The sequence below is a fragment of the Mobula hypostoma genome, chromosome 5 (genome assembly GCF_963921235.1).
Source record: "Mobula hypostoma chromosome 5, sMobHyp1.1, whole genome shotgun sequence".
Classification (NCBI taxonomy): domain Eukaryota; kingdom Metazoa; phylum Chordata; class Chondrichthyes; order Myliobatiformes; family Myliobatidae; genus Mobula; species Mobula hypostoma.
In genome coordinates, this window is record NC_086101.1 from 111,688,237 (window position 1) to 111,714,204 (window position 25,968).

Genomic DNA, 25,968 nt, shown 5'->3' on the forward strand with positions numbered 1-25,968 from the left:
CAGGGTCAGACACAGAGTGAAGCTCCCTCTACACTGTCCCATCACACACTCCCAGGGTCAGACGCAGAGGGAAACTCCCTCTACACTGTCCCATCACACACCCCCAGGGTGAGACACAGAGTGAAGCTCCCTCTACACCAGCCCATCACACATTTCCTGGGCAGTGGCAGTTGTGACAATCCTTCCCTTGTACATCAGGGCCCTGGGTAGAGAGGACTGCAGAGAGTGGTGTCCTGCATACATTTTAAAGTCTGCACACTGATTTCCCAGCTGTGTTCTCAACTACAGGCTGGAAGAGACCTTGTACCAAAGAAAGCTAATCTGACCCCTACATGTCTAGAATTTGGGAGGGTACTGGAATTCACATGCAGTCTTGGGGAGAATGTGCAAACTTCTTATAGGCAGCAATGGAATCGAACCTGTTCACTGGCACTGTTATAGTGTTACACTAACCACTACACTACTGTGCTGCCCAACAAAAACCTTTTAAATGCAAAGTGGGAGGTTGACCATAAGACCATTCAGCTCATCGACTCTGCTCTGCCATTTAATCAAGGGCTGATCCAGTTCTTCCAGTCATCCCCACTCCTCTGCCTTCACCCCATACCCTTCGATGCCCTGGCTAATCAAGAACCTATCTATCTTTGCCTTAAATACACCCAATGACTTGGCCTCCTCAGCCGCTCGTGGCAACAAATTCCACAAATTTACCATCCTCTGACTAAAGTAATTTCCCTGCATCTCAGTTCTAAATAGACGTCCTTCAATCCTGAAGTCATGCCTTCTTGTCCTGGACTCCCCTACCATGGGAAATAACTTTGTCATACCTAATCTGTTCAGGCTCTTTAACATTTGGAATGTTTCTATGAGATCCCCCTTTATTCTCCTGAACTCCAGGGAATACAGCCCAAGGGCTGCCAGACGTTCCTGGAATCATTTGCGTGAATCTTTTCTGAACCCTCTCCAAAGTCAGTATAACCTTTCTAAAATAAGGAGCCCATAACTGCACACAATATTCCAAGTGTGGTCTCACTTCAAGTGAGGCCTTATAGAGCCTCAACATCACATCCCTTTTTGACATGAACAAAAAGACAGAAAAATAGTCCAACGTGGAGTCATAGAAAAGTACAGCACAGACACAAGTCCTTCAGCCCATCTAGTCCATGCCGAACCATTTAAACTACCTACTCACCTACTCCCATGGACTGCACCAGGACCATAGCTCTCCATACCTCTCCATGCATGTACCAATCCAAACTTACCTTAAAGTCCTAACCTATTCAATCTTTTGGCCAGCTGATGGCGCAGTGACATCAGCGCCAGACTCTGGAGCGAAAGTTCCCAAGTTCAAACCCAATCGGGTCGCTCCCGGGCACACTTTCCATCCGTGCCGGGTTGAGTGTCAAGCTCACAACTCGGCCTCGTAAAAAAAAGACTGCGCTGTGAGAAGGACGTGGGAGAACACTCACAGAATCTTTCCTCCAAGACAACCACTTGAAAAAGTGTTGCCAAGGCTCTGGCAGAGTATGACACAGAAAAAAAAATTCTATCTTTCCTTGCCACTCAGGTCCTCCAGACCTGGCAACTTAGAAGAGATGCTCAAGAGTAGACAAAACTGATGAGCATACTATGACAACCACTTCCATTCAAGCTTACATTAATTATGACTCCGCATTTCAAATGTAAATGCACAATTTCCAGAACAATAAGACCTTATACATTTCTGAATGACTGATAGGTACAGATATTCTGCAGATGATGGACATACAGAGTAACACACAAAATGCTGGAGGAACTCAGCAGGTCAGGCAGCATCCATCGAGGGGAATAACCAGAATTCAGGTCAAGGCCCTTCATCAGGCCTGAATGGAGGTGTAAAAGGGGAAGGTGTTCAAAATTTCAAAGTAAATTCATGATCAAATTACGTAAACATCACCATATACCACCCCAAGATAATTTTCCTGTGGGCATGCACAGTAGGTACAAAAAATACAATAGAATCAGTGAAAAACTTAGCACAAAGATGGACAAACACCCAATGTGAAAAGAAGACAAACTGTAAAAACAAAACTAATTAATTAATTAATAGAGAAATAAAGTTGAGAACGTAAGTTGTAGTCTCCTTGAAAGTGAGTCCATGGGTTGTGAAATCAGTTCAGTGTTGAGGTGAGTAAAGTTATCCATGCTGGTCCAGGAACCTGATGGTTGAGGAGCTACAGGGAGGTAGTCATCCCCAGGCTACAGGAGTCAGTAGTCATCCCTAGGCTACAGGAGTCAGAACACTGGGTCACTGTCAAGAGAGGGAAGAGAAATGCCCGGATAGTGGAGAGCACCCCTGTGACTGTCCCCCTCAGCAACAAATATATTGTTCTGGATGCTGTTGAGGGGGATGACCTGACAGGGGACGCCCACGGTGACCGAGTCTCTGGCACTGAGCCTGGCACTGTTGTGCAGGAGAGAAGGAGGGAGAAGAGAAATGCGGTAGTCGTGGGGGATTCCATAGTCAGGGGAACAGACAGGAGATTCTGTGAGCCTGACAGAGATACCTGCATGGTGTGTTGCCTCCCAGGCGCCAGGGTACGGGATGTCTCGAATCGGGTCCTGAATATTCTAAAGGGGGAGGGTGAGCAGCCAGTTGTCTTGGTACATGTTGGTACCAATGACATAGATAGGACAAAGGAGGAGGTCCTGAAGAGAGATTTCCAGGAGTTAGGAAGGAAGCTGAGAAGCAGCACCTCCAGGGTAGTAATCTCAGGATTGCTACCTGTGCCACGTGCTAGTGAGGGCAAGAGTAGTCAGATCAGGCAGATGGATGCCTGGCTGAGAGACTGGTGTAGGGGGCAGGGCTTCAGATTCTTGGATAATTGGGATCTCTTCTAGGGAAAGTATGACCTGTTCAAAAAGGATGGGTTACACCTGAACCCGAAGGGGACCAATATCCTGGCAGGAAAGTTTAATAGAGCTGTTAGGGAGGGTTTAAACTAATTTGGCAGGGGAATGGGAACCGGAATGATAGAGCGGAGGAAGGGGAAAACAGAAATAAATCAAAGATAGTGAGCAGTAATGATGTCAGGAAAGACAGGCAGGTGATGGAGCAAATGTGTAGCCACTGGGATGAGTTGCAGTGCAATAAAGTTGCAGTGAAATCAAAGCAAAAGGTATCAAATACTGGTCTTAAGGTGTTGTACTTAAATGCACGCAGCATAAGGAATAAGGTGGATGATCTTGTTGTACGGCTACAGATTTGCAGGTATGATATTGTGGCCATCACTGAGAACTGGCTAAAGGATGCATGCCTCTGGGAGCTAAACGTCCAAGGATACACAGTGTATCGGAAAGATAGGAAGGTAGGCAGAGGGGGAGGCGTGGCTTTATTGGTAAGAAATGATATTAAATCATTAGAAAGAGGTGATATAGGATCGGAAGGTGCAGAATCTTTATGGGTTGAGCTGAGGAATAGCGGGGGTAAAAGTACCCTGATGGCAGTTATTTATAGGCCTCCAAACAGCTGCAGGGATGTGGACTACAAATTACAACAGGAAATAGAAAAGGCTTGTCAGAAGGGCAGTGTTATGAAAATTGTGGGGGATTTTAACATGCGAGTAGATTGGAAAAATCAGGTCGGCACTGGATCTCAAGAGAGAGAATTTGTAGAATGTCTGCGAGATGGCTTTTAAGAACAGCTTGTTGCTGAGCCCACTAGGAGATCGGCTGTACTGGATTGGGTATTGTGTAATGAACCGGAGGTGATTGGAGAGATTGAGGTGAAGGAACCCTTAGGAGACAGTGATCATAACATGATTGAGTTCACTGTGAAATTAGAAAAAGAGAAGCCGACAACTGATGTGTCGGTGATTCAGTGGAGTAAAGGAAATTACAGTGGCATGAGAGAGGAACTGGCCAAAGTTGACTGGAAAGAGACACTGGCGGGAAAGACGGCAGAGCAGCAGTGGCTGGAGTTTATGTGAGAAATGAGGAATGTGCAAGACAGGTATATTCCAAAAAAGAAGAAATTTTCAAGTGGAAAAAGGATGCAACCGTGGTTGACAAAAGAAGTCAAAGTCAAAGTTAAAGCAAAGGAGAGGGCATACAAGGAAGCAAAAATTAGTGGGAAGACAGAGGATTGGGAAGTTTTTAAAACCTTACAAAAGGAAACCAAGAAGGTCATTAAGAGAGAAAAGATTAACTATGAAAGGAAGCTAGCAAATAGTATCGAAGAGGACACTAAAAGCTTTTTCAAGTATATAAAGAGTAACAGACAGGTGAGAGTAGATATAGGACTGATAGAAAATGATGCTGGAGAAATTGTAATGGGAGATGAGGAGATGGCAGAGGAACTGAACAAGTATTTTGCATCAGTCTTCACTGAGGAAGACAGCAGGATACCAGACACTCAAGGGTGGCAGGGAAGAGAAGTGTGCGCAGTCACAATTATGACAGAGAAAGTACTCAGGAAGCTGAATAGGCTAAAGGTGGATAAATCTCCTGGACCAGATGGAATGCACCCTCGTGTTCTGAAGGAAGTAGCTGTGGAGATTGCGGAGGCATTAGCGATGATCTTTCAAAAGTCGATAGATTCTGGCATGGTTCCGGAAGACTGGAAGATTGCAAATGTCACTCGCTATTTCAGAAGGGGGCAAGGAAGCAAAAAGGAAATTATAGACCTGTTAGCTTGATGTCGGTGGTTGGGAAGTTGTTGGAGTCGATTGTCAAGGATGAAGTTACAGAGTACCTGGAGACATATGACAAGATAGGCAGAACTCAGCATGGATTCCTTAAAGGAAAATCCTGCCTGACAAACCTATTACAATTTTTTGAGGAAATTACCAGTAGGCTAGACAAGGGAGATGCAGTGGATGTTGTATATTTTGATTTTCAGAAGGCCTTTGACAAGGTGCCACACATGAGGATACTTAACAAGATAAGAGCCCATGGAATTACAGGAAAGTTACATACGTGGATAGAGCATTGGCTGATTGGCAGGAAACAGAGAGTGGGAATAAAGGGATCCTATTCTGGTTGGCTGCCGGTTACCAGTGGTGTTCCACAGGGATCAGTGTTGGGGCCGCTTCTTTTTACATTGTACATCAACGATTTGGATTATGGAATAGATGGCTTTGTGGCTAAGTTTGCTGATGATACGAAGATTGGTGGAGGGGCCGGTAGTGCTGAGGAAACGGAGAGTCTGCAGAGAGACTTGGATAGATTGGAAGAATGGGCAGAGAAGTGGCAAATGAAGTACAATGTTGGAAAGTGTATGGTTATGCACTTTGGCAGAAAAAATAAACGGGCAGACTATTATTTAAATGGGGAATGAATTCAAAGTTCTGAGATGCAATGGGACTTGGGAGTCCTCATACAGGATTCCCTTAAAGTTAACCTCCAGATTGAGTCAGTAGTGAAGAAGGCGAATGCAATGTTGGCATTCATTTCTAGAGGAATAGAGTATAGGAGCAGGGATGTGATGTTGAGGCTCTATAAGGCGCTGGTGAGACCTCACTTGGAGTACTGTGGGCAGTTTTGGTCTCCTTATTTAAGAAAGGATGTGCTGACGTTGGAGAGGGTACAGAGAAGATTCACTAGAATGATTGCGGGAATGAGAGGGTTAACATATGAGGAACGTTTGTCTGCTCTTGGACTGTATTGCTTGGAGTTTAGAAGAATGAGGGGAGACCTCATAGAAACATTTCAAATGTTAAAAGGCATGGACAGAGTGGATGTGGCAAAGTTGTTTCCCATGATGGGGGAGACTAGTACGAGAGGGCATGACTTCAGGATTGAAGGGTGCCCTTTCAGAACAGAAATGCGAAGAAATTTTTTTAGTCAGAGGGTGGTGAATCTATGGAATTTGTTGCCACGGGCAGCAGTGGAGGCCAAGTCATTGGGTGTATTTAAGGCAGAGATTGATATGTATCTGAGTAGCCAGGGCATCAAAGGTTATGATGAGAAGGCGGGGCAGTGGGACTAAATAGGATAAAATGGATCAGCTCATGATAAAATGGCGGAGCAGACTCGATGGGCCGAATGGCCTACTTCTGCTCCTTTGTCTTATGGTCTTATGGGTAATAACTGTTCCTGAACCTTGTGGTGTGGGACGTATAGCTCCTGTACTTCCTTCCTGATGGCGGCAGCAAGAAGAGAGCATGTCTTGGATGGTGGTGGCCTTTGCTGATGGATGCTGCTTTCTTGTGGTTGACCCTGTGGTGAGGAAGGCAAATGCAATGTTAGCATTCAGTTCAAGAGGACTAGAATATAAAAGTGAGGGTGTAAGTTTGAAGCTTTATAGAGCACTGGTGAGGCCTCACTTGGAGTATTGTGAGCAGTTTTGTGTCCCTTATTGTAGAAAAGATATGCTGAAACTGAAGAGGGTTTGAAGGGGGTTCATAAAAATGATTCTGGGATTGAATAGCTCGTCATATGAAGAGCGTTTGATGGCCCTAGCCTATATTCGCTGGAATTCAGAAGAATGAGAGGTGACGTCATTGAAACCTATCGAATGGTGAAAGCCCTCAATAGAGTGGATGTGGAGGGGATGTTTCTTTTGGTGGGACCAGAGGACACAGAATGGAGGGACAACCTTTTGAAATCGCGATGAGGAGGGATTTCTTTAGACAGAAAGTGGTGAATCTGGAATTCTTTGCCACAGGCAGCTGTGGAGACCAAGTCTGTGTGTATATTTAAGGCGGAAGTTGATAGATTTTTGATTGGTCAGGGCATTAAGAGATACAGAATGAAAGCAAGAGATTGGGGCTGAGAGGAAAAATTGGATTAGCCGTGATGAAATGCTGGAGCAGACTCGATGGGCCACATGGCATAATTCTGCTCCTATAGCTTATGGTCTTGTGGTCTCTCCTTGTAGGTGTGCTCAATGGTGGGGGCAGCTTTTCCCGTGAAGGTCTGGGCCATATCCACTACTTTCTGTCGGCTTTTCCATTCTTGTGCATTAATGTTTCCATACCAGGCTGTGATACAAGCAGTCAGGATACTCCCCACTCTGCATCTAGAGATTTGTCAACATTTTCGACGACATGTCAAATCCACGCAAAGTTCTAAGAAAGTAAACTTCTTTGTAATGGCAGTTATATGCAAATTCCAGGATAGATCCTCTGACATGATAATGCCAAGGAATTTAAAGTTATTGACTCTCTCAACCTCTGATCCCCTGATAATACTGCCAGATGGATCTCCAGCTTTCTTCTGCACACCTGACAGGTGATCGGTGAAGCCAGGTGAGAGGAGAGGGGGGTGGGTAGCGAGTGGGAAATGAAGTGAGAGCTGTGAAGTGACCTGACCTCCTGAGTTCCTCCAGCATTTTAGAATTGTGCTGTCCGTTGACATAATTAGATTTTCTAGAGAAATTCTGCAAAAATCTTAATAGCGGGTAACCAAAGCATTAAAAGTGTTATGCTGTCGCCCCACATTGGGTGTCGATTGCTTTTTGTGTTGTTTTTAGTGAGGACATTTCTCTCTCTTATCTATGACTCTGTGTGTGTTTCTTGTGTCTGTTCACAGAAAGGGAACATTTACATTGTGGACTACAAGATCTTGGATGGAACTATTGGAAATGTGATTAAGGGGAAACAGCAATACGTGGCAGCCCCCCTCTGTCTGTTGTTCCAGGACCCCCAGAACAGTCTGATGCCTCTGGCCATCCAGGTAGCTGGGGGAGTGGGCATGTGGGATCTGGGAATGATGGAAGGACCATTACTGCCACCCAGTAATGGTCTGAAGGCAGAGAGGAAGAGAGACAATGAAAGAACGAGGATGTTTGTGGCTGGAAAGGAATGGAGAGGGAGAACAAGACATAGGGAGACAGAGGGGGCTGGGGGAGGGAGAGGGGAGACGGAGATGAGAGGAGGAAGGAGATGGGAAGAGAGAGGGGGTGGCAGAGTGTGGTAGAGAAAGAAAGGGAGAGAGCAAACAGCAGGAAGGAGGGAAAGAAAAAGAGGAGAAAAGGAGGGGGAGAGATGGGAGAGAAATGAAAAAGAAAGACTGATGGAAAGGGGAGGAATCAAGGGAATGAGGGAAAAGAAGGAGGAAGATAGGAGAGAGAGGAAAGAAGAGAAAGACTAAGAGAAGATGGGAGAGTATATAGAGAGATGTGAAGGCAGAGAGCAATGGCACCATTCTAGCTGATTGCATCACCATCTGGTGTGGAGGGACCACTGCACATGACTGTAAAAAAGCTGTAGATAGTTGCAAACTCAACCATCTCCATCATGGGCACTAGCCTCCCCAGCTTTGAGCGCATCCTCAAAAGGTGATATGGCATCCATTATTAAGATTCACCATCACACAGGATATGTCCTCTTCTTATTGCTACCCTTAAGGACAAGGTACAGGAGCCTGAAGACACACACTCAGATGTTTCAGGACCAGCTTCTTCCCCTCCACCATCAGATTTCTGTGGAGGTATTCAGTACCTCCACTGTTGTTTTTGCTCTCTTTTTGCACTACTTTGTGCGAGTAAACTGGAGGATCCATAGAAAAGCCACATGTTCCAAAATTGAACTATATTGCTGCCACAAAGCAACAACATTTCACAAACTGTGCTGGTGACATTAAACCTAATTCTGATTCAGGGAGAGGGGAAAGGAAAGGATGAGATTGAAGCTGAGGGAGAGGGAAGGTGGCAGGGAGTTAGCATGGACTTAGTCGGCTGAATGGCCTTCTATGTTCTCTGGGAATGTACAACAACCAGAAAGAGTGAGTGAGTGGCATTGGGTGCCTTCAGGAGCTCAGGATCAGAGGCTCCTATTCCAGGCCAACGTTTCACACTGTTTCAAACCTTCACCTTCCCTCCCCTGCAGCTTGGGCAGAACCCTGGGCCCAACAATCCCATCTTTCTGCCCTCGGATCCGGAGAACGTCTGGCTGCTGGCCAAGATCTGGGTGCGGAGCTCCGATTTCCAGATACACCAGTTGGGCTTCCACCTGTGTGGGACTCACCTCCTGGAGGAGGTGTTCTGCATCGCCACGTTGAGGCAGCTTCCTGCCGTGCACCGCATCTTCAAGGTGAGTGTCCCCAACTCTCCTTCTCTCCTTCTCTTCCTCTATATCCCTCCCTCCCTCAGTCCTCTCTCCCTTCCACTTACTTCCTCCTCTATTATTCCAGCTCCATCTCCTTCTCTCTGTCTCCATGTTTCTCCCTTCATCTCATTGTCTTTCTGTCTCTGTGTGTCTTTTTCTTCCCATTCTTCTCTCTGTCTCCCTTTCTCTCTTTCTCTCTCTCATCTCTATGTATCAGGTCGATCTGTGGAGTGCTTTCTGCAGCTCTCCCATCCATATTGTGAAATGCCCCAGAGATATCAATCTTGTTCATTAGGCTCTCTGCCCATCGGCTGACACTGTAGATATCCCACTGTGCTTCTCCTCTGCCTCTTCCTCCCCCCACTGTTCCTCCCTCCTTTGTCCCTCTCTTATCCCTTCCCTCCCTATTCCTATTCTTCCTTTCCTGTATCACCCCATCTTCACTGCAACCTATTGAGGGCAGTTGCTTCCCTGGGAACAATAGTGGCAGGAGCTTCACTGCAGACTAGGGATTCACTGAAGCTTTGGTGGACATGGTTTCACTGGGGATTATCATGAACGGGACTTCACTGTAGAAAATGGTAAATGGACCTTGATTGGGGACTATGCTGGGAGGTGCCTTACTGGGGACAGTCATGGGTGGAGCTTCACTTGGGAGAAGGATGGGTGGACCTGGACTGAGGACTAGTGGGAGTGGCATCACTGGTTCGTGGGCCTCAGTTGGGGTCTATGGTCAGAGGGGTTTGACTGGGAACAATCATGGGAGGGGCTTCGCTGGGGCAATGGTTGGTAAACCTTGGTTAGGATCTCTCATGACAGGGGCTCCACTGGGGCTTTGGTTGGCAATGCTTCACTGGGGACAATGGAGAGTAGAGCTTGACTGGAGACCATTATGAGTAGAGCTTCACTGGGGACAATGGTGGGTCGACCTTGATGAGTCTGCGGGAGGAGCTTCACTGGAGACTATTTTGTGTGGGACTACTGTGGACTATGGGGGTTGTGCTTGACTGAGGACAATTGTAGGCTGAGCTTCACTGGGTTCTAGTGGGCAGAGCTTCACTAATGACAATGGAGGGTGAAGCTTCATTGGGACTATAGTGGACGGAGCTTCACTACGGACTGGTGCATGGAGTTTCATTGAGACCTAGGTTTAATGAAGCTTTACTGGATCAAGGCCATTTCCATAGTTGCTGCCTGGCCTGCTGAAATCTTCCAGCATTTTGAGTGTGTTCCTGATTCTAGTCCAAGTTTCCTCGATCACCCATGAAAAGGACAGATCAAAGGGATTATTTGTAAAAGTGGCTAAAACCATGGCCACACACTCTCCCTGCCCCTTACTGGTGAGATAATGGAAGGAGAGGGAAGTTCACCAACAATAAGCGTCATTTTCCACCCTCTTTTCCTGCAGTTCCGTGTGGAGTCTCCATTGTCAGGCAAAGGCCTGAGTTGGGGTGGCTCAGTAGCATAGTGGTTAGCACAACGCTTTACAGTACCAGCGACCCAGGATTCAATTCCCGCCACTGCCTGTAAGGAGTTTGTATGTTCTCTCTGTGACTGTGTGGGTTTCTTCCAGTTGCTGTCATTTCCTCTCACATTAATTGATCGTTGTAAATTGCCCTGTAGCTAGGCTAGGGTTAAATCAGGGGATTGATGGGTGGCCCAGCTCAAAGAACCAGAAGGGCCTATTCCGTGCTGCACTCCAACAAAATAAATTATGAAGTTCATTGCCATCCCAGGCTTGCTCTGCTCAACCTGGTGACCTATCATTTCTTTCCTCAGCTGCTGATTCCACATACGAAGTACACACTGGAGATAAACACAAGAGGCAGGATTGCACTCGTGGGCGAGAATGGTATCGTTGCCAGAGTAAGTCACCCCATTGTGGCTTTGATCACAAACTGCCGAAATTTCATTCTTCAAGGGTGGTACAGTAATGTAGCAGTTAGTGTGATGCTATTACAATGCCAGCTGTAAAACTAGCATTCGGTTCCCCCTGTATCTTCTCCTCGTGATCACGTGGACTTCTTCCGGGTGCTCAAGTTCCTTTCCACGTTCCAAGGACACTAGGTTAGGTTTAGTGAGTTGTTTGGCACCAGATGCATGGTGAAACTTGCAGGCTGCCCAGAACAATCTCGCTGATTTGATTTGATGCAAACGGTGCATAACACTGTATGTTTCAATATGCATGTGATAAATAAAGCTGATCTATAATCTTTAATCAAGGCCATTCAATTTCATTAGTGCAAGGTTTCACAATCTGTTTGACCAACATGCAATACATCAGAATCTCTTAGCAGTCTTCCACAATCTTCTACACCCCCCCCCCACCTACTGGAAAGATGGGGTCCTTTAATTTAATGCAGTGGTCCCCAACCACCGGGCCATGGACTGGTAACGGGCCGCAAAGCATGTGCTACTGGGCCGTGATGAAACGATATGATTTGGCGATAGGAGTCAGCTGCCCCTTTCCTCATTCCCTGTCACGCACTGTTGAGCTTGAACGCATGCGAGGTCATTACCCGCCCATCATCCATGTCAGCACGGGAAGGCGATCGACTCCTCGAGCTTGCAAATGATGGCGGGCTGAAAAGTATATTTGACATAACATCTCTGCTGGCATTCTGGATCAAAGTCAAGGCTAAATATCCTGAGATAGCCACGAAAGCACTGAAAACGTTGCTTCCATTTCCAACATATCTCTGCAATGAATGCAACGAAAACTAAATTGCAGAATAGACTGGACATAAGGAACCCCCTTCGAGTATCGCTGTCTCCCATCACCCCTCGATGTTGTTGCAGGGAAACAAGCCCAGGGCTCCCACTGATTCAGCGATATTGGTTTGTTGCAATGACTTTATATGTTCATAGGAGGAAAATATGCGCTGTGTGTTTAATATCCAAACGTTACTTAAAATGTTATGATGCTATTGCCTTATAAGTGACTCATATAACCATATAACAATTACAGCACGGAAACAGGCCATCTCTGCCCTTCTAGTCCGTGCCAAACGCTGCTCTCACCTACTCCCACCGACCTGCACTCAGTCCATAACACTCCATTCCTTTCCTGTCCATATACCCCCACCCACCGGGGTTGGCCAGTCCGCAAGAATATTGTCAATATTAAACCGGTCCGCAGTGCAAAAAAGGTTGGGGACCCCTGATTTAATGTATTATCTTGAATTCAGCACCTTGGATAGTTCCAGAGGGGGCAGGGTAGGTGTGAAGTTTATGTTTTTTTGTGTGGGCAATCTCAAACATAGAACATTACAGCACAGGAATAGGTACTTGGCCATGATGTCGGTGCTAACCATGACACCATTTTAAAATTCACATTAACCAGCGCATAATTGGTGTATTCATGTGCTTGTCTAATGCCTCTTAAACTTCCTACTTTCTCTACCTCCTCAGGCAATGCATTCCAAGCACTCTGTGTAACAAAAAAACTTGTCTCGTAAATCTCTTTTAAAATGTTCCCCCTCTCACCTTAAAGCTATGCCTCTAGTATTTGACATATTCACCCTGGGTAATTGATCAGCTAAGCCACTCAAACTTTGTATACAGTACTATGGAAAAGTCTAAGGCACCCTAGCCCTATGTAACTCTCGCTTCGGCTTGTGGCTAAATATAGGGGATGATAGACTCCGGCCCGGCCAAACTTAAGAAATCTCATTTGGGTCGATGCTGCACTGTGTGTTCTCTTTTACAAATCAGTACCATGAAATAACAAACAGTACACAATATGTGATTAAACGATTGAGCTTTATAATTCTTAATTTGACTATATAGTTAATCAAAAATAGCTTAATGTAATTCACAAATGTTGGGTGAACTCAGCAGGTCAAGCTGCATCTCTAGCGGAGAATAGTCAACATTTTGAGCTAAAAGCCTTCATTCAGGACTGGCAAGGAAGAGGGATGAAGCCAGAATAAGGAATGAGGGGAGGGAAAGGAGTACAATCTGGCAGCTGATGGGTGGAAATGTTAGGGTTGAAGAAGAAGGAATCTGATAGAAGAGAAGAGTGGACTATCTGGGAGAATGGGAGGAAAGAAGGTCAAAAGAATGATGAATGAAAAGATGGAAAGAATGCAAAAAAGATAGTAAGGGAGGATAAAGGAAAGAGAAAGAGACAGAGAAAGAAAGTAAAGCAAAGAAAAAAGAATCAATGCAAAATTTAGAGAAAAAATTTAAATCGGAAAGGATGAAATGATGTAAGAAGAGGAGAAAGAAAATTTCTGACAGAGGGATGGAGAGATAGGAGTAGAGAAGTGATGGAAGAAGGATGGATGGAAGGAAGAGGGGCAGACTGAAAAGGAATCTGAGAGGAGAGAAAATGGACCATGGGTAAAAGTGAAGAAAGAGGGGCACTAGAGGAAGGTGATGGACAGATGAAGAGATGTTTTAATGTAGGATTCGTGCAAATGGGTCAGCACAGACTCAGATGGCTGAAAGGCCGATTTCTATTTGCTAAGCAGTGTGAATTCAATTATTTCTTTATTTAATTAGCACAGTACCAGGTCCTTCCAGACCAATGAGCTGGCCCTGTCCAATTACACTCATGTGACCAATTAACCCACTAACCAGTACGTCTTTGAAATGTGGGAGGAGAACATACAAACTCCGTACAGACTGCAATGGGAATTGGACCCAAGTCGCTGGTTACTCTAACCACTACACTACTGTTCTTCTTAAGTAAGGGGTGAAAATTATCCAGGGTTGGCTTATGATGGTGGTGGAGGTGGGCATAAATTGATATAGGGAATTGAAGTAGTGATGAAATCTTCCTTGATCTTATAATGCATTGGATGAGGTTTGAGAGGCTCTTGATTCATCTACAGCTCCAACAAATAATTAAATTCTAAATGGAGAAATCTGGTTTGATATTTTTTCCCCAGGTAGTGGCTTCAGGTGGCCCTGGCATGGATGCATTTGCCCAGAAGATCTTTAAGTCATTCACCTACAGGTCCATATGTCTCCCTGACAACTTGCAGGACCGTGGAGTCCAGGGGTTGAAGGAATACTTCTATCGGGATGATGGACTCCAAATCTGGGGTGCAATCAACAAGTAAGTTCTTTTGGTAGTCAGAGACAACTGGATTGCATGTTTTAATTGATGACATTTGGTTTGTCAGTCTTTGTTTGTGTATCGAGTTTCATTTTGTTGTTGGACTTCACTATATTGTATTTAGATGTTCAGGGTAGAATATGGTGATATATACTGTATGTACTTTGATAAAAAATTAACTTTCAACATTGAACTTTGAACAAGAGACAACAGGTGCTTAGAGCTAGAGTAATGGACAAAGCACTGGGGGAGCTCAACGGGATATGCAGCATCTGTGGAGGGAATTAGACGGTCAATATTTCAGGAACCTGGTGCAGAGGGTTTCCACATTGGGAAGAAGCCAACTTACTGACAGCCGCTCTAATCTAAGAGGGAGTAGGATCTCTTCTTCAGAGGCAGATCTGAAACATCGCACTGTTGATTTCACAAGACCGTAAGACCGTAAGACCATAAGACAAAGAAGCAGAAATCGGCCATTAGGCCCATCGAGTCTGCTCCGCCATTTTATCATGAGCTTATCCATTCTCCCATTTAGTCCCACTCCCCCGCCTTCTCACCATAACCTTTGATGCCCTGGCTACTCAGATACCTATCAATCTCTGCCTTAAATACACCCAATGACTTGGCCTCCACTGTTGCCCGTGGCAACAAATTCCATAGATTCACCACCCTATGACTAAAAAAATTTCTTCGCATTTCTGTTCTGAATGGGCGCCCTTCAATCCTTAAGTCATGCCCTCTCGCACTAGACTCCCCCATCATGGGAAACAACTTTGCCGCATCCACTCTGACCATGCCTTTCAACATTCCAAATGTTTCTATGAAGTCTCCCCTCATTGTTCTAAACTCCAAGGAATACAGTCCAAGAGCGGACAAACATTCCTCATATGTTAACCCTCTCATTCCCAGAATCATTCTAGTGAATCATCTCTGTACCCTCTCCAACGTCAGCACATCCTTTCTTAAATAAGGAGACCAAAACTGCCCACAGTACTCCAAGTGTGGTCTCACCAGCACCGTATAGAGCCTCAACATCACATCCCTGCTCCTATACTCTATTCCTCTAGAAATGAATGCCAACGTTGCATTCGCCTTCTTCACTACTGACTCAACCTGGAGGTTAACCTTAAGGGTATCCTGTACGAGGACTCCCAAATCCCGTTGCATCTCCGAACTTTGAATTCTTTCCCCATTTAAATAATAGTCTGCCCGTTTATTATTTCTGCCAAAGTGCATAATCATACACTTTCCAACATTGTACTTCATTTGCCACTTCTCTGCCCATTCTTCCAAACTATCCAAGTCTCTCTGCAGACTCTCCATTTCCTCAACACTACTGGCCCCTCCACCTATCTTCGTATCATCAGTAAACTTAGCCACAAAGCCATCTATTCCATAATCCAAATCGTTGATGTACAATGTAAAAAGAAGCGGCCCCAACACGGACCCCTGTGGAAAACCACCGGTAACCGGCAGCCAACCAGAATAGGATCCCTTTATTCCCACTCTCTGTTTCCTGCCAATCAGCCAATGCTCTATCCACGTATGTAACTTTCCCGTAATTCCATGGGCTCCTATCTTGTTAAGTAGCCTCATGTGTGGCACCATGTCAAAGGCCTTCTGAAAATCCAAATATACAACATCCATTGCATCTCCCTTGTCTAGCCTACTGGTAATTTCATCAAAAAATTGTAATAGGTTTGTCAGGCAGGATTTTCCTTTAAGGAATCCATGCTGAGTTCTGCCTATCTTGCCATATGCCTCCAGGTACTCTGTAACCTCATCCTTGACAATCAACTCCAACAACTTCCCAACCACCAATGTCAAGCTAACAGGTCTATAATTTCCTTTTTGCTTCCTTGCCCCCTTCTTAAACAGCAGAGTAACATTTGCAATCTTCCAGTCCTCCAGAACCGTGCCAGAATCTATCGACTTTTGAAAGATCATCGCTAATGCCTCCGCAATCTCCACAGCTACTTCCTTCAGAACACGAGGGTGCATTCCATCTGGTCCGGGAGATTTATCTACCTTTAGACTATTCAGCGTCCTGAGTACTTTCTCTGTCGAAATTGTGACTGTGCACACTTCTCTTCCCTGCCATCCTTGAGTGTCCAGTATACTGCTGATGTCTTCCTCAGTGAAGACTGATGCAAAATACCCACTCAGTTCCTCTGCCATCTCCTTATCTCCCATTACAATTTCTCCAGCATCATTTTCTATCAGTCCTATATCTATTCTCACCTGTCTTTTACTCTTTATATACTTGAAAAAGCTTTTAGTATCCTTCTTGATATTATTTGCTAGCTTGCTTTCATAGTTAATCTTTTCCCTCTTAATGACCTTCTTGGTTTCCTTTTGTAAGGTTTTAAAAACTTCCCAATCCTCTGTCTTCCCACTAATTTTTGCTTCCTTGTACGCCCTCTCCTTTGCTTTAACTTTGGCTTTGACTTCTCTTGTCAACCACGGTTGCATCCTTGTTCCATTCGAAAATTTCTTCTTTTTTGGAATATACCTGTCTTGCACCTTCCTCACTTCTCACATAAACTCCAGCCACTGCTGCTCTGCCGTCTTTCCCGCCAGTGTCCCTTTCCAGTCAACTTTGGCCAGTTCCTCTCTCATGCCACTGTAATTTCCTTTACTCCACTGAAATACCGGCACATCAGATTTCGGCTTCTCTTTTTCAAATTTCACAGTGAACTCAATCATGTTATGAGCACTGCCTCCTCAGGGTTCCTTCATCTCAATCTCTCTAATCACCTCCGGTTCATTACACAATACCCAATCCAGTACAGCCGATCTCCTAGTGGGCTCAGCAACAAGCTGTTCTAAAAAGCCATCTCGCAGACATTCTACAAATTCTCTCTCTTGAGATCCAGTGCCGACCTAATTTTCCCAATCCGCTCGCATGTTAAAATCCCCCACAATTATCATAACACTGCCCTTCTGACAAGCCTTTTCTATTTCCTGTTGTAATTTGTAGTCCACATCCCTGCAGCTGTTTGGAGACCTATAAATAACTGCCATCAGGGTCCTCTTACCCCTGCAATTTCTTAGCTCAACCCATAAAGATTCTGCACCTTCCGATCCTATATCACCTCTTTCTAATGATTTAATATCATTTCTTACCAATAAAGCCACGCCTCCCCCTCTGCCTACCTTCCTATCCTTCCGATACACCGTGTATCCTTGGACGTTCAGCTCCCAGAGACATGAATCCTTTAGCCAGGTCTCTGTGATGGCCACAATATCATCCCTGCCAATCTGTACCTGTCCCTCCAATGATGCTGCTGAATTCCTTCAGCAGCTCGTATTGGCTCCCAGTTGCTAAAGTTTGGCATAAGGAGATGAGAGAATTTGTCACAGCAAGAAAAAAGGCCATTATGTCCATTGATTCTCTGCTGGTAGAACAATTCCTTCAGACCCATAAGCCTGTTCTTTCACAACAGTGTGGCAAATTATTCTTTATCGAGTGCCTCTTTCATTCCCCCTTAGAAAATGTCAACTGCCTCTTGTTTCTACCACCTGGGTCACTGTCCACTCTCCGCAGCTTTTCGACATATTTCCTCACAACCCTTTTGTTCCCTTCCACCCAAAATTCTATACTCCATGAAAAAACTGCAGACTTGCGGATGCACCTCGATTCGTGAGAGAGGGAAAAAAAAATCTCTCTTCCACACTTGCAGCTGTCTTGGTAAACAGCCAGCATAATCAAAGACTGCACCCACCCTGAACATTCTCTCTTCCACACTCCACCACATCCCCAGATGGGCAGAAGGTACAAAGTCTGAGAGCACGTACCGCATGGTTCAACAACAGCTTCTATCCTGATGTTATAAGATTACTGAACATATCCCAGTACAATAAGATAGACCCTTGCCCTCACAATCTACCTCGTTATGACCCTTGCATCATGTTGTCTGTCTGCACTGCACTTCCTCTGTGAGTGTAACACTCTATTCTGCATCCTGTTGTTGCTTTTTCCCTTGCACTACCTCAATGTACTGATGTGATGAAATGGATGGCATGCAAAGCAGAAGTTTTTCACTGCCCTCAGTATGAACCTAATTATCAATTCACAAATTTACCAGTTGTCTTCTTCCCTCTGCTCTCCTGCACACATCTGGCTTAAATGTCACTCCTCTGGTGAACAGTAATGTTGGAAAGAGAGTCACGGGGTTTGGACCCATGGACGATGGAGGAACAGCAATGTATTTCCAGGCTGAGACAGAGACCAGAGGAGGACTTAAACAGGGGAGTTTCTCAGGGAAGGGTCTTGCAGACAGACAAGATGGAGGGGGCTGCTTAATCATGTTTCTGTCCCACAGGTACGTGAAGAACATCATGGGGCTCTACTACAAGAGTGACTCCGATGTACTTGAAGACGTGGAGTTGCAGGCTTGGCTGAAGGATGTGGTCCAAGAGGGATTTTCAGAGCTCCCTGGAATTGGTGAGTGGAAGTTCTGGTTTTGAGGTATAGTTGGGAGGGACAGCAATCAGGTGAGAAAAGAGAAGCTCCAGGTGATGCCCCATTGTCAACCTCTCCAAAAAATGGATCTTGTCCTGAACCACTGTATCCTCTCTGTTTGGAACCTGGATCCAAGAGATGAAGTGACCACCAGGGTTTTACCTCTCTTGAGATAAGGACGCTGTCAGTAATGCCCATTGTTCATTGCCCCCTGGGGCAGGGGGTGGGGGCGGTGGTATGTGGTGGTTAAGTCTCAGCTGTTGTTCTGGGTCTGGAGTCATGTAGAAGGGAGAGGAGGAAGAGTGGCTGGTCTCTGTCCCTGGGGTTTTCATTGTAACTTCAGGGTCAGCGTGTTACAGTAGGTTTATTTAAGGCCATAAATTTTCCAGCTACCGGACTGTGGGACACTTTCCAGCGGCTCAGGTACTTGGCTCATAACTTTTTCCTTCTTCCTATCTGATGCCTGCTTGATGATCCAAATGTAGCCGTGATACTGAGGGCAGCACCGTGGCGCATGTGATAAAGCTACTGCCTCCCTGTCTCAGCAACCCTGGGTTCAATCCTGACCTTGGGTAATGACCATGTGTGGAGTTTTCCTGTTTTGTGACTAAGTGGATTTCCCTTGGGTGTCTATGCATCATGGAGCATTGATACAGGCCTTTTGGCCCACTAAGTCCTTACTAACCAGCATGCACCCTTTTCAAGGATTCAAAGATTCAAAGTACATTTGTTATCAATGTATGTATGCAGTATAAAACCTTGAGAATTGCCTTCCCACAGGCAGCCACAAAACAAAGAAACACCATGGAACCCGTTCAAAGAAAACGTCAAACACCCAACATGCAAAAGAAAACAAATCATTCAAACAGCAAAAAGTGAGGGAATAATAAACAGAATATTAAACATCAAACCGCAGAATCCTTGAAACAGTCTAGGAATGTTCAGTTCAGTTTAACATTGTGCCATTCATTGGCTGCAGATCGCAAAGCCAGTCCATCCCAGTCAAAATCACGCAAAATAGGAATAAAAAGGAGTAACCAGAAACCCATATAACATGAACTGCAGAGTCCTCTAAAAACAAGTCTAATTCACAAATCTCAACGATCAAACTTGCCCAAGACCCAAGACTTTGTCCCATTCAGTTTCTGCTGACAGTCAAGCACACTTTTACACTTATCTCAATTTATTTTCCCCAGGTTCTACCCCTCACCCACGTACTAGTTTAGAAACAGGAGCACCTTGGGATCAAACCTGCTTCTCTGGAGCTGGATTGTGGCAGCTTTACTAGCTGCAGCACTGAAGGTGTCCTGTTTTCAACCCATGTCCCAAGCATGAGAGGGCTGGTAGACCAATTGACCACTGAAAATTACTGGGCTGGGTCTGGAGTCATGTGCAAGTGCTTTGATGAAGGGTAGAATCTGCAGGAAGCTGATGGGAAAATGAGAAGAACAAAATGGAAATCACAGAGGATTGTTGGTATTGGTAAACACACGAGATGTTGAAAATCGAGAGTAATACACACAAAATGCTGGAGGAACTCAGCAGGTCAAGCAGCATCTACACAGAGGAATAAACAAAGTTTAGGGTCATGAATGGTCTCAACCTGCAATGTCAACTGTTCATTCCTTTGCACAGGCGCTGCCTGACCTGCTGAGTTCCTCCAGCATTTTGTGTGTGTTGTTAGTATTGATGTTGGTTTACCATTGTCACATGTACCAAAATAGAGTGAAAAGTTTGTCTTGCATAATGTTCATTCAGATCAAAGCAATACACGGTACATTGAGATAGAACAATCCACTTCCAAGAGGACCTCAACTTTGTCATGGTTTGGAGGCTTGCGTGCCTCAATGACCCAGAGAGCGATGTTGGCTGGAGACAGGGCTTTACGTTTTTACTCTTGGTAGGGTCACCCATACCAGACAGTTCAAAGGGTAGAAGCAAGATGGAGAGTGGTCCACCAGTCCTCCAGGTTCAGAGGTTCAGTTCAGGGCTAACAACCTTGACTGGTAAAACAAAATTGTTACAGAAACAGCAGTAAGATTCCTTCTACATCTGAGTGTGACGGTATTTCTGAGTCTCCACCTGGGACTTGCATGATTGACAGTAGCGAAAACCGAGTGACTGATATGATGAAGGAAGCCCTGAACACCACCTGAGATGGAGGACCTTTATTGCTACCCAAAACAGCACTGGTGTAATGGGTGGTATTATGTGTAATAACAATGCAGAATAAAGTGTCAAGGGTACAGAGAGTGCACTGCAGTTAAGCAGTAAAGTGCAGGATTATAACTATATGACCATAAAATATTGGACCAGATTTAGGCAACTCAGCCCATCGAGTCTGCTCCCCCATTTCATCATGGCTGATCCATCTCCCTCTCAATCCCATTCTTGAGCCTTCTCCCTGTAACCCTTCCCGCCCTGACTTATCAAGAATCTATCAACCTCCACTTTAAATACACTCAGTGACCAGACTCCACAGCCAGTTGTGGCAATGAATTCCACAGATTCACCACCCTCTGGGTAAGGAACTCCCTCCTAATCTTCTTTCTAAATGGACATCCCTCTATTCTGAAGTTTTACCCTCTGGTCCAAGGCTCCCTCACTATAAACATTCTCTCCACATCTACCCTAGGCCTTTCAAAACTTGGTTGTTTTCAATGAGACCCCCTTCAGTGTTCTAAATTCCAAGCAGAGACCCAAACCCATCCAACACCTCATATACAATATGACAAGCATTTCAATCCTGAAATCATTTTCGTGAACCCCCTTTAAAGACCCTCCAATATCAGCATATCCTTAGATAAAGGGCCCAAAATGGCTCACACTACTCTAAGTGAGGGCTCTCTAATGCCTTATAAAGCCTCAGCATTACATCCTCATTTTTATATTCTGGTTTTCAGAATGATGCCAGCCTTCCTCACCACTGACTTAACATGCAAGTTAACCTTTAGGGAATCCTGCATGACCCTGCATTCCTTTGCACCTTGGATATCTTTTAATTTTCTCCCCGTTTAGAACATAGTCTACTCGTTTATTCTTTCTACCAAAGCATATGACAATACACTTCCCAACACTATATTCTACTTCAGAATCAGAATCAGAATCAGGTTTATTATCACCGGCATTTGACATGAAATTTGTTAACTTAGCAGCAGCAGTTCAATGCAATACATCATCTAGCAGAGAGAGAAAAAAATAATACATTAAATAAAACATAACAATAAATAAACAAGTAAATCAATTAAATATATTGAATAGATTTAAAGGAATGTGCAAAAACAGAAATACTGTGTAATAAAAAAAGTGAGGTAGTGTCAAAAGCTTCATTGTCCATTTAGGAATCGGATGGCAGAGGGGAAGAAGCTATTCCTGAATCGCTGAGTATGTGCCTTCAGGCTTCTGTACCTCCTACCTGATGGTAACAGTGAGAAAAGGGCATGCCCTGGGTGCTGGGGATCCTTAATAATGGACACTGCCTTTCTCAGACACCGTTCCCTAAAAATGTCCTGGGTACTTTGTAGGCTCGTGCCCAAGATGGAGCTGACTAGATTTACAACCCTCTGTAGCTTCTTCCCGTCCTGTTTAGTAGCCCCTCCATACCAGACAGTGATGAACCCTGTCAGAATGCTCTCCATGGTACAACTATAGAAGTTTTTGAGTGTATTTGTTGACATGCCAAATCTCTTCAAACTCCTAATAAAGTATAGCCGCTGTCTTAACTTCTTTATAACTACATCAGTATGTTGGGACCAGGTTAGATCCTCAGAGATCTTGACACCCAGGAAATTGAAGCGGTTCACTCTCTCCACTTCTGATCCCTCTATGAGCAGTGGTATGTGCTCCTTCGTCTTACCCTTCCTGAAGTCCACAATCAGTTACTTCATCTTACTGACATTGAGTGCCAGGTTGTTGCTGCGGCACCATTTCACTAGTTGGCATACCTCACTCCTGTACGCCCTCTTGTCACCACCTGAGATTCTACCAACACTTCACTTCACTGTCACTTCCTTGACCATTCTCCTAATTGAAGTCCTTATGCAGCCTCCCTTCTTCCTCAACACTACCAGTCACTCGACCTATCTTCGTATCCTCAGCAAACTTGGCCATAAAACCATCAATTCTGTCATCCAAATCATTGACATACAACATAAAGAGAAGTGGTCCCAACACCAACACCTGTGGAACACCAGTAGTCACTGACAGCCAATCAGAAAATGCTCCCTTTATTCCCAATATTTGCCTCCTGCCAATCAACTAATGCTATGTCCATGCTAGTATATTTCCTGTAATACCATGGGCTCTTATCTTGCTAAGCAGCTTCCTGTGTGGCACCTTTTCAAAGGCCTTTTGAAAATCCAAGTACACAACATCCACCAATTCTCCTTTGTCTATCCTGCTTGTTATTTCCTCAAATATTCAAACAGATTTGTCAAGAAAGATTTCCCATTAAGGAAACCATGCTGACTTTGGCCTATTTTATCATGTGCCTTCAAGTATCCCTGAACATCATCCTTAACAATTGACACCAACATTTCCTAACCACCGAGGTCAGGCTAACTGGCCTATAATTTCCTTCCTTCTGCTTCCCTCCCTTCTTGAAATGTGGAGTGAGATTTGCAATATCCCAGTCCTCCAGGAATATGCCCAAATCTAGTGATTCATGAAAGATCATGACCTCTTTCAGATTCCTCATGCACCTAGTCCTTCAGAACTTCCAGCTCTGCAAGCACTTTCTTCCTAGTAAAAGTAACTGCATTCACTTAGGCCCCCTGACACTCTCGAATATCCGCATACTGTTAGTGTCTTCCATAGTGAAGATTCATGCAAAATATTTATTCAGTTCGTCTGCCATTTCCTTGTCCCCATTTGCTACTTCTCCTGTGTCATTTTCCAGCAGTCCAATATCTACACTCACCTCTCTTTTACTCTTTATATATCTAAAATAAATCTTTTGGTATCCTCTTTAATATTATTGGCTAGCTTACCTTAATGTTTCATCCTTTTGCGCCCTAGTGATTTTTTGTTGGTCTTTAAAAGCTTCTCAATCCTCTAACTTCCCAGTACTTTTTGCTGTATTATATGCTCTCTCTTTTGCTTTTATGTTGGCTTTGTCTTCCTTTGTCAGACACGGTGCATCATTCTGCCTTTAGAATACCTTCTCTTTGGGATGAATCTATCCTGTGCCTTCCGAATTGCTCCAAGAAACTCCAGCCATTGCTATTGTGCTGTCATCCCTGCTAGTTTCCCCTTCCAATCAACTCTGTAGTTCCCTTTACTCCATTGAAATACTGATGCATCCGACTTTAGCTTCTCCTTCTCAAATTGCATGGAAAATTCTATCATATTATGATCACTGGCTCCTAAGGATTCCTTTACCTTAAGATCCCTCATCAAATCTGGTCAATTACATAGCAGCCAATCTCGAATAACTAATCCCCTAGTGGGCTCAACCAGAAGCTGCTCTAGAAAAATCTCATAGGCATTCTACAAATTCTCTCTCTATTGGCATCCAAAACCTAAATTTCCCATCTGCCTGCAAATTGAAATTGCCCATTACTTTCATAAGATTGCCTTTTCTAGGTGTAGCTCACATCCTGGCTCCTGTTTGGAGGCCTGTATGTAACTCCCATCAGGTTATTTTTCCCCTTGCAGTTCCTTAACTCTAGCCACAATTATTCTACATCTTCAAATTCTATGTTACCTCTTCCTAAGGAGTTGATTTATTTTACTACCAACAGAACTATGTCACCCCTCTCTGCTTACCTGCCTGCCCTTTCAATACAATATAAATTCATGGATGTTAAGCTCCCAACAATAATCTTCTTTCAGCCACGACTCAGTGATGTCTGAAATGTCATACCTGCCAATGTCATACCTCTGAAATGTCATACCTGCCAATTCCTAACTGCGCTACAAGATCGTCCCCTTTATTTTGCATACTGTGTGTATCCAAATGTAACACCTACAGTCCTGTATCTATCACACTTCTCGATATCCACCTCCCCCCATTACCCTACATCTCATTCCACTGACTGAAATTTTGCCCTATTATCTGCCTGTCCTTCCTGACAGTCTCACTACACACTGCATTCGCCTGCATACCAAATGCCCTGTCTTCAAATGTATCACCCAGTTTCCCATCCCCATGCCAAATCAGTTTAATCCCACCCCAATAGTTCTAGAAATCAGCCTGCAAGGATATTGGTCCCCTTCAAGTTCAGGCGTAATCTGTCCCTTTTGTTCACATCATACCTCCCCCAGAGGAAATCCCAATGATCAGAAATCTGAAGCCCTGCCGCTGCACCAATTTCTTAGCCACACATTCCTCTGCCAAGTCATCATACTCTTACCCTCACTGGTGCTCAGCGCAGGCAGCAATCCAGAGAATACTATCCTGAAGGTCCTGCTTTTCAGCTTTCTACCTGGCTCCTTAACTTCTCTCTTCTGGACCTCCTCTCTTTTGTTACCTATATCATTGGTACCAGTTTATATCAAGGCTTCTGGCTGCTCTCCCTCCCTCTTCAGAATGCTGTGGACCCAATCCAAGATGTCCCTGACCCTGGTACCTGTGAGGCAAAATATCACCGGGTGTTTCTATTGAATCCACAGTATCTCATGTCTACTCCTCTAACTATGGAATCCTCCTCTCCCCACTTCCCTACTGAGCCACAGCACCAGGTTCAATGCCAGAGACCCGATTACTGCAGCTCCTCCTGGTAGCAACCCCCCACCACCAATAGGATCCAAAGTGGTGTGACTTATTATTGAGGGGAACGGCCACAGAGGTACTCGGCACTCTCTGCCCATTTCCGTACCCTGTTATGAAAGCCACCCAGCTTCCTACCTCTTGCAGCTTAGGGGTGACCACCTCCATGTAGCTCCTATCTATCACTTCCACAGTTTCCCATGAGCCAAAAGTCATCGAGCTGCTTTATCATTTCCTTAATATGTTCTCTGAGGAGCTGCAGCTCGGTACATCTGGTGCAGATGTGGTTATCCGGGAGGCTCGAGGTCTCCCAGATTCCCTGCATCTCACACAAAGAACACAATAGAGCCCCTGAACCCATCCTCACTGGCAGTATTTCCAATGTCCACTATGTCTGATCTAACTACGAAGTTCATACAGTGACTCTCCTGCGGCATTTTGTTCATGTCCAGCATCTAACCCTGTCCATATTGGCTTCAGGCATCCCGACAAGCTTTCTGACCAGGGAGGAGCTGTTCAAATTCCTCACCACGGTGATCTTCATCGCTTCTGCCCAGCACGCTGCGGTGAACAATGGTCAGGTAAGGGCTCCATCTCATCCTGGAATATCCTTCAACCTCTCCACACTGGAGGGATCCAGACCATCACCTGTTCCAGGTTGACCTTTGTGTGAGGGTGCAGATGCTGAGCAATATTCAGG

The 25,968-nt window shown here is 44.9% G+C and overlaps 1 protein-coding gene across 4 annotated transcripts in view; it reads left to right on the forward strand.

The window, feature by feature from the left end:
* Positions 1-25,968, forward strand: part of LOC134346918 (polyunsaturated fatty acid 5-lipoxygenase-like) — an 80,414-nt gene that overhangs the window by 37,001 nt on the left and 17,445 nt on the right. For all 4 annotated transcript variants that reach the window (XM_063048765.1, XM_063048766.1, XM_063048767.1 and 1 more), the window contains 6 exons: positions 7,513-7,656; positions 8,811-9,014; positions 10,809-10,895; positions 13,925-14,094; positions 18,420-18,541; positions 25,749-25,849. In XM_063048765.1, coding sequence (XP_062904835.1) covers positions 7,513-7,656; positions 8,811-9,014; positions 10,809-10,895; positions 13,925-14,094; positions 18,420-18,541; positions 25,749-25,849 — 828 coding nt within the window. The remainder of the gene's footprint in view (positions 1-7,512; positions 7,657-8,810; positions 9,015-10,808; positions 10,896-13,924; positions 14,095-18,419; positions 18,542-25,748; positions 25,850-25,968) is intronic.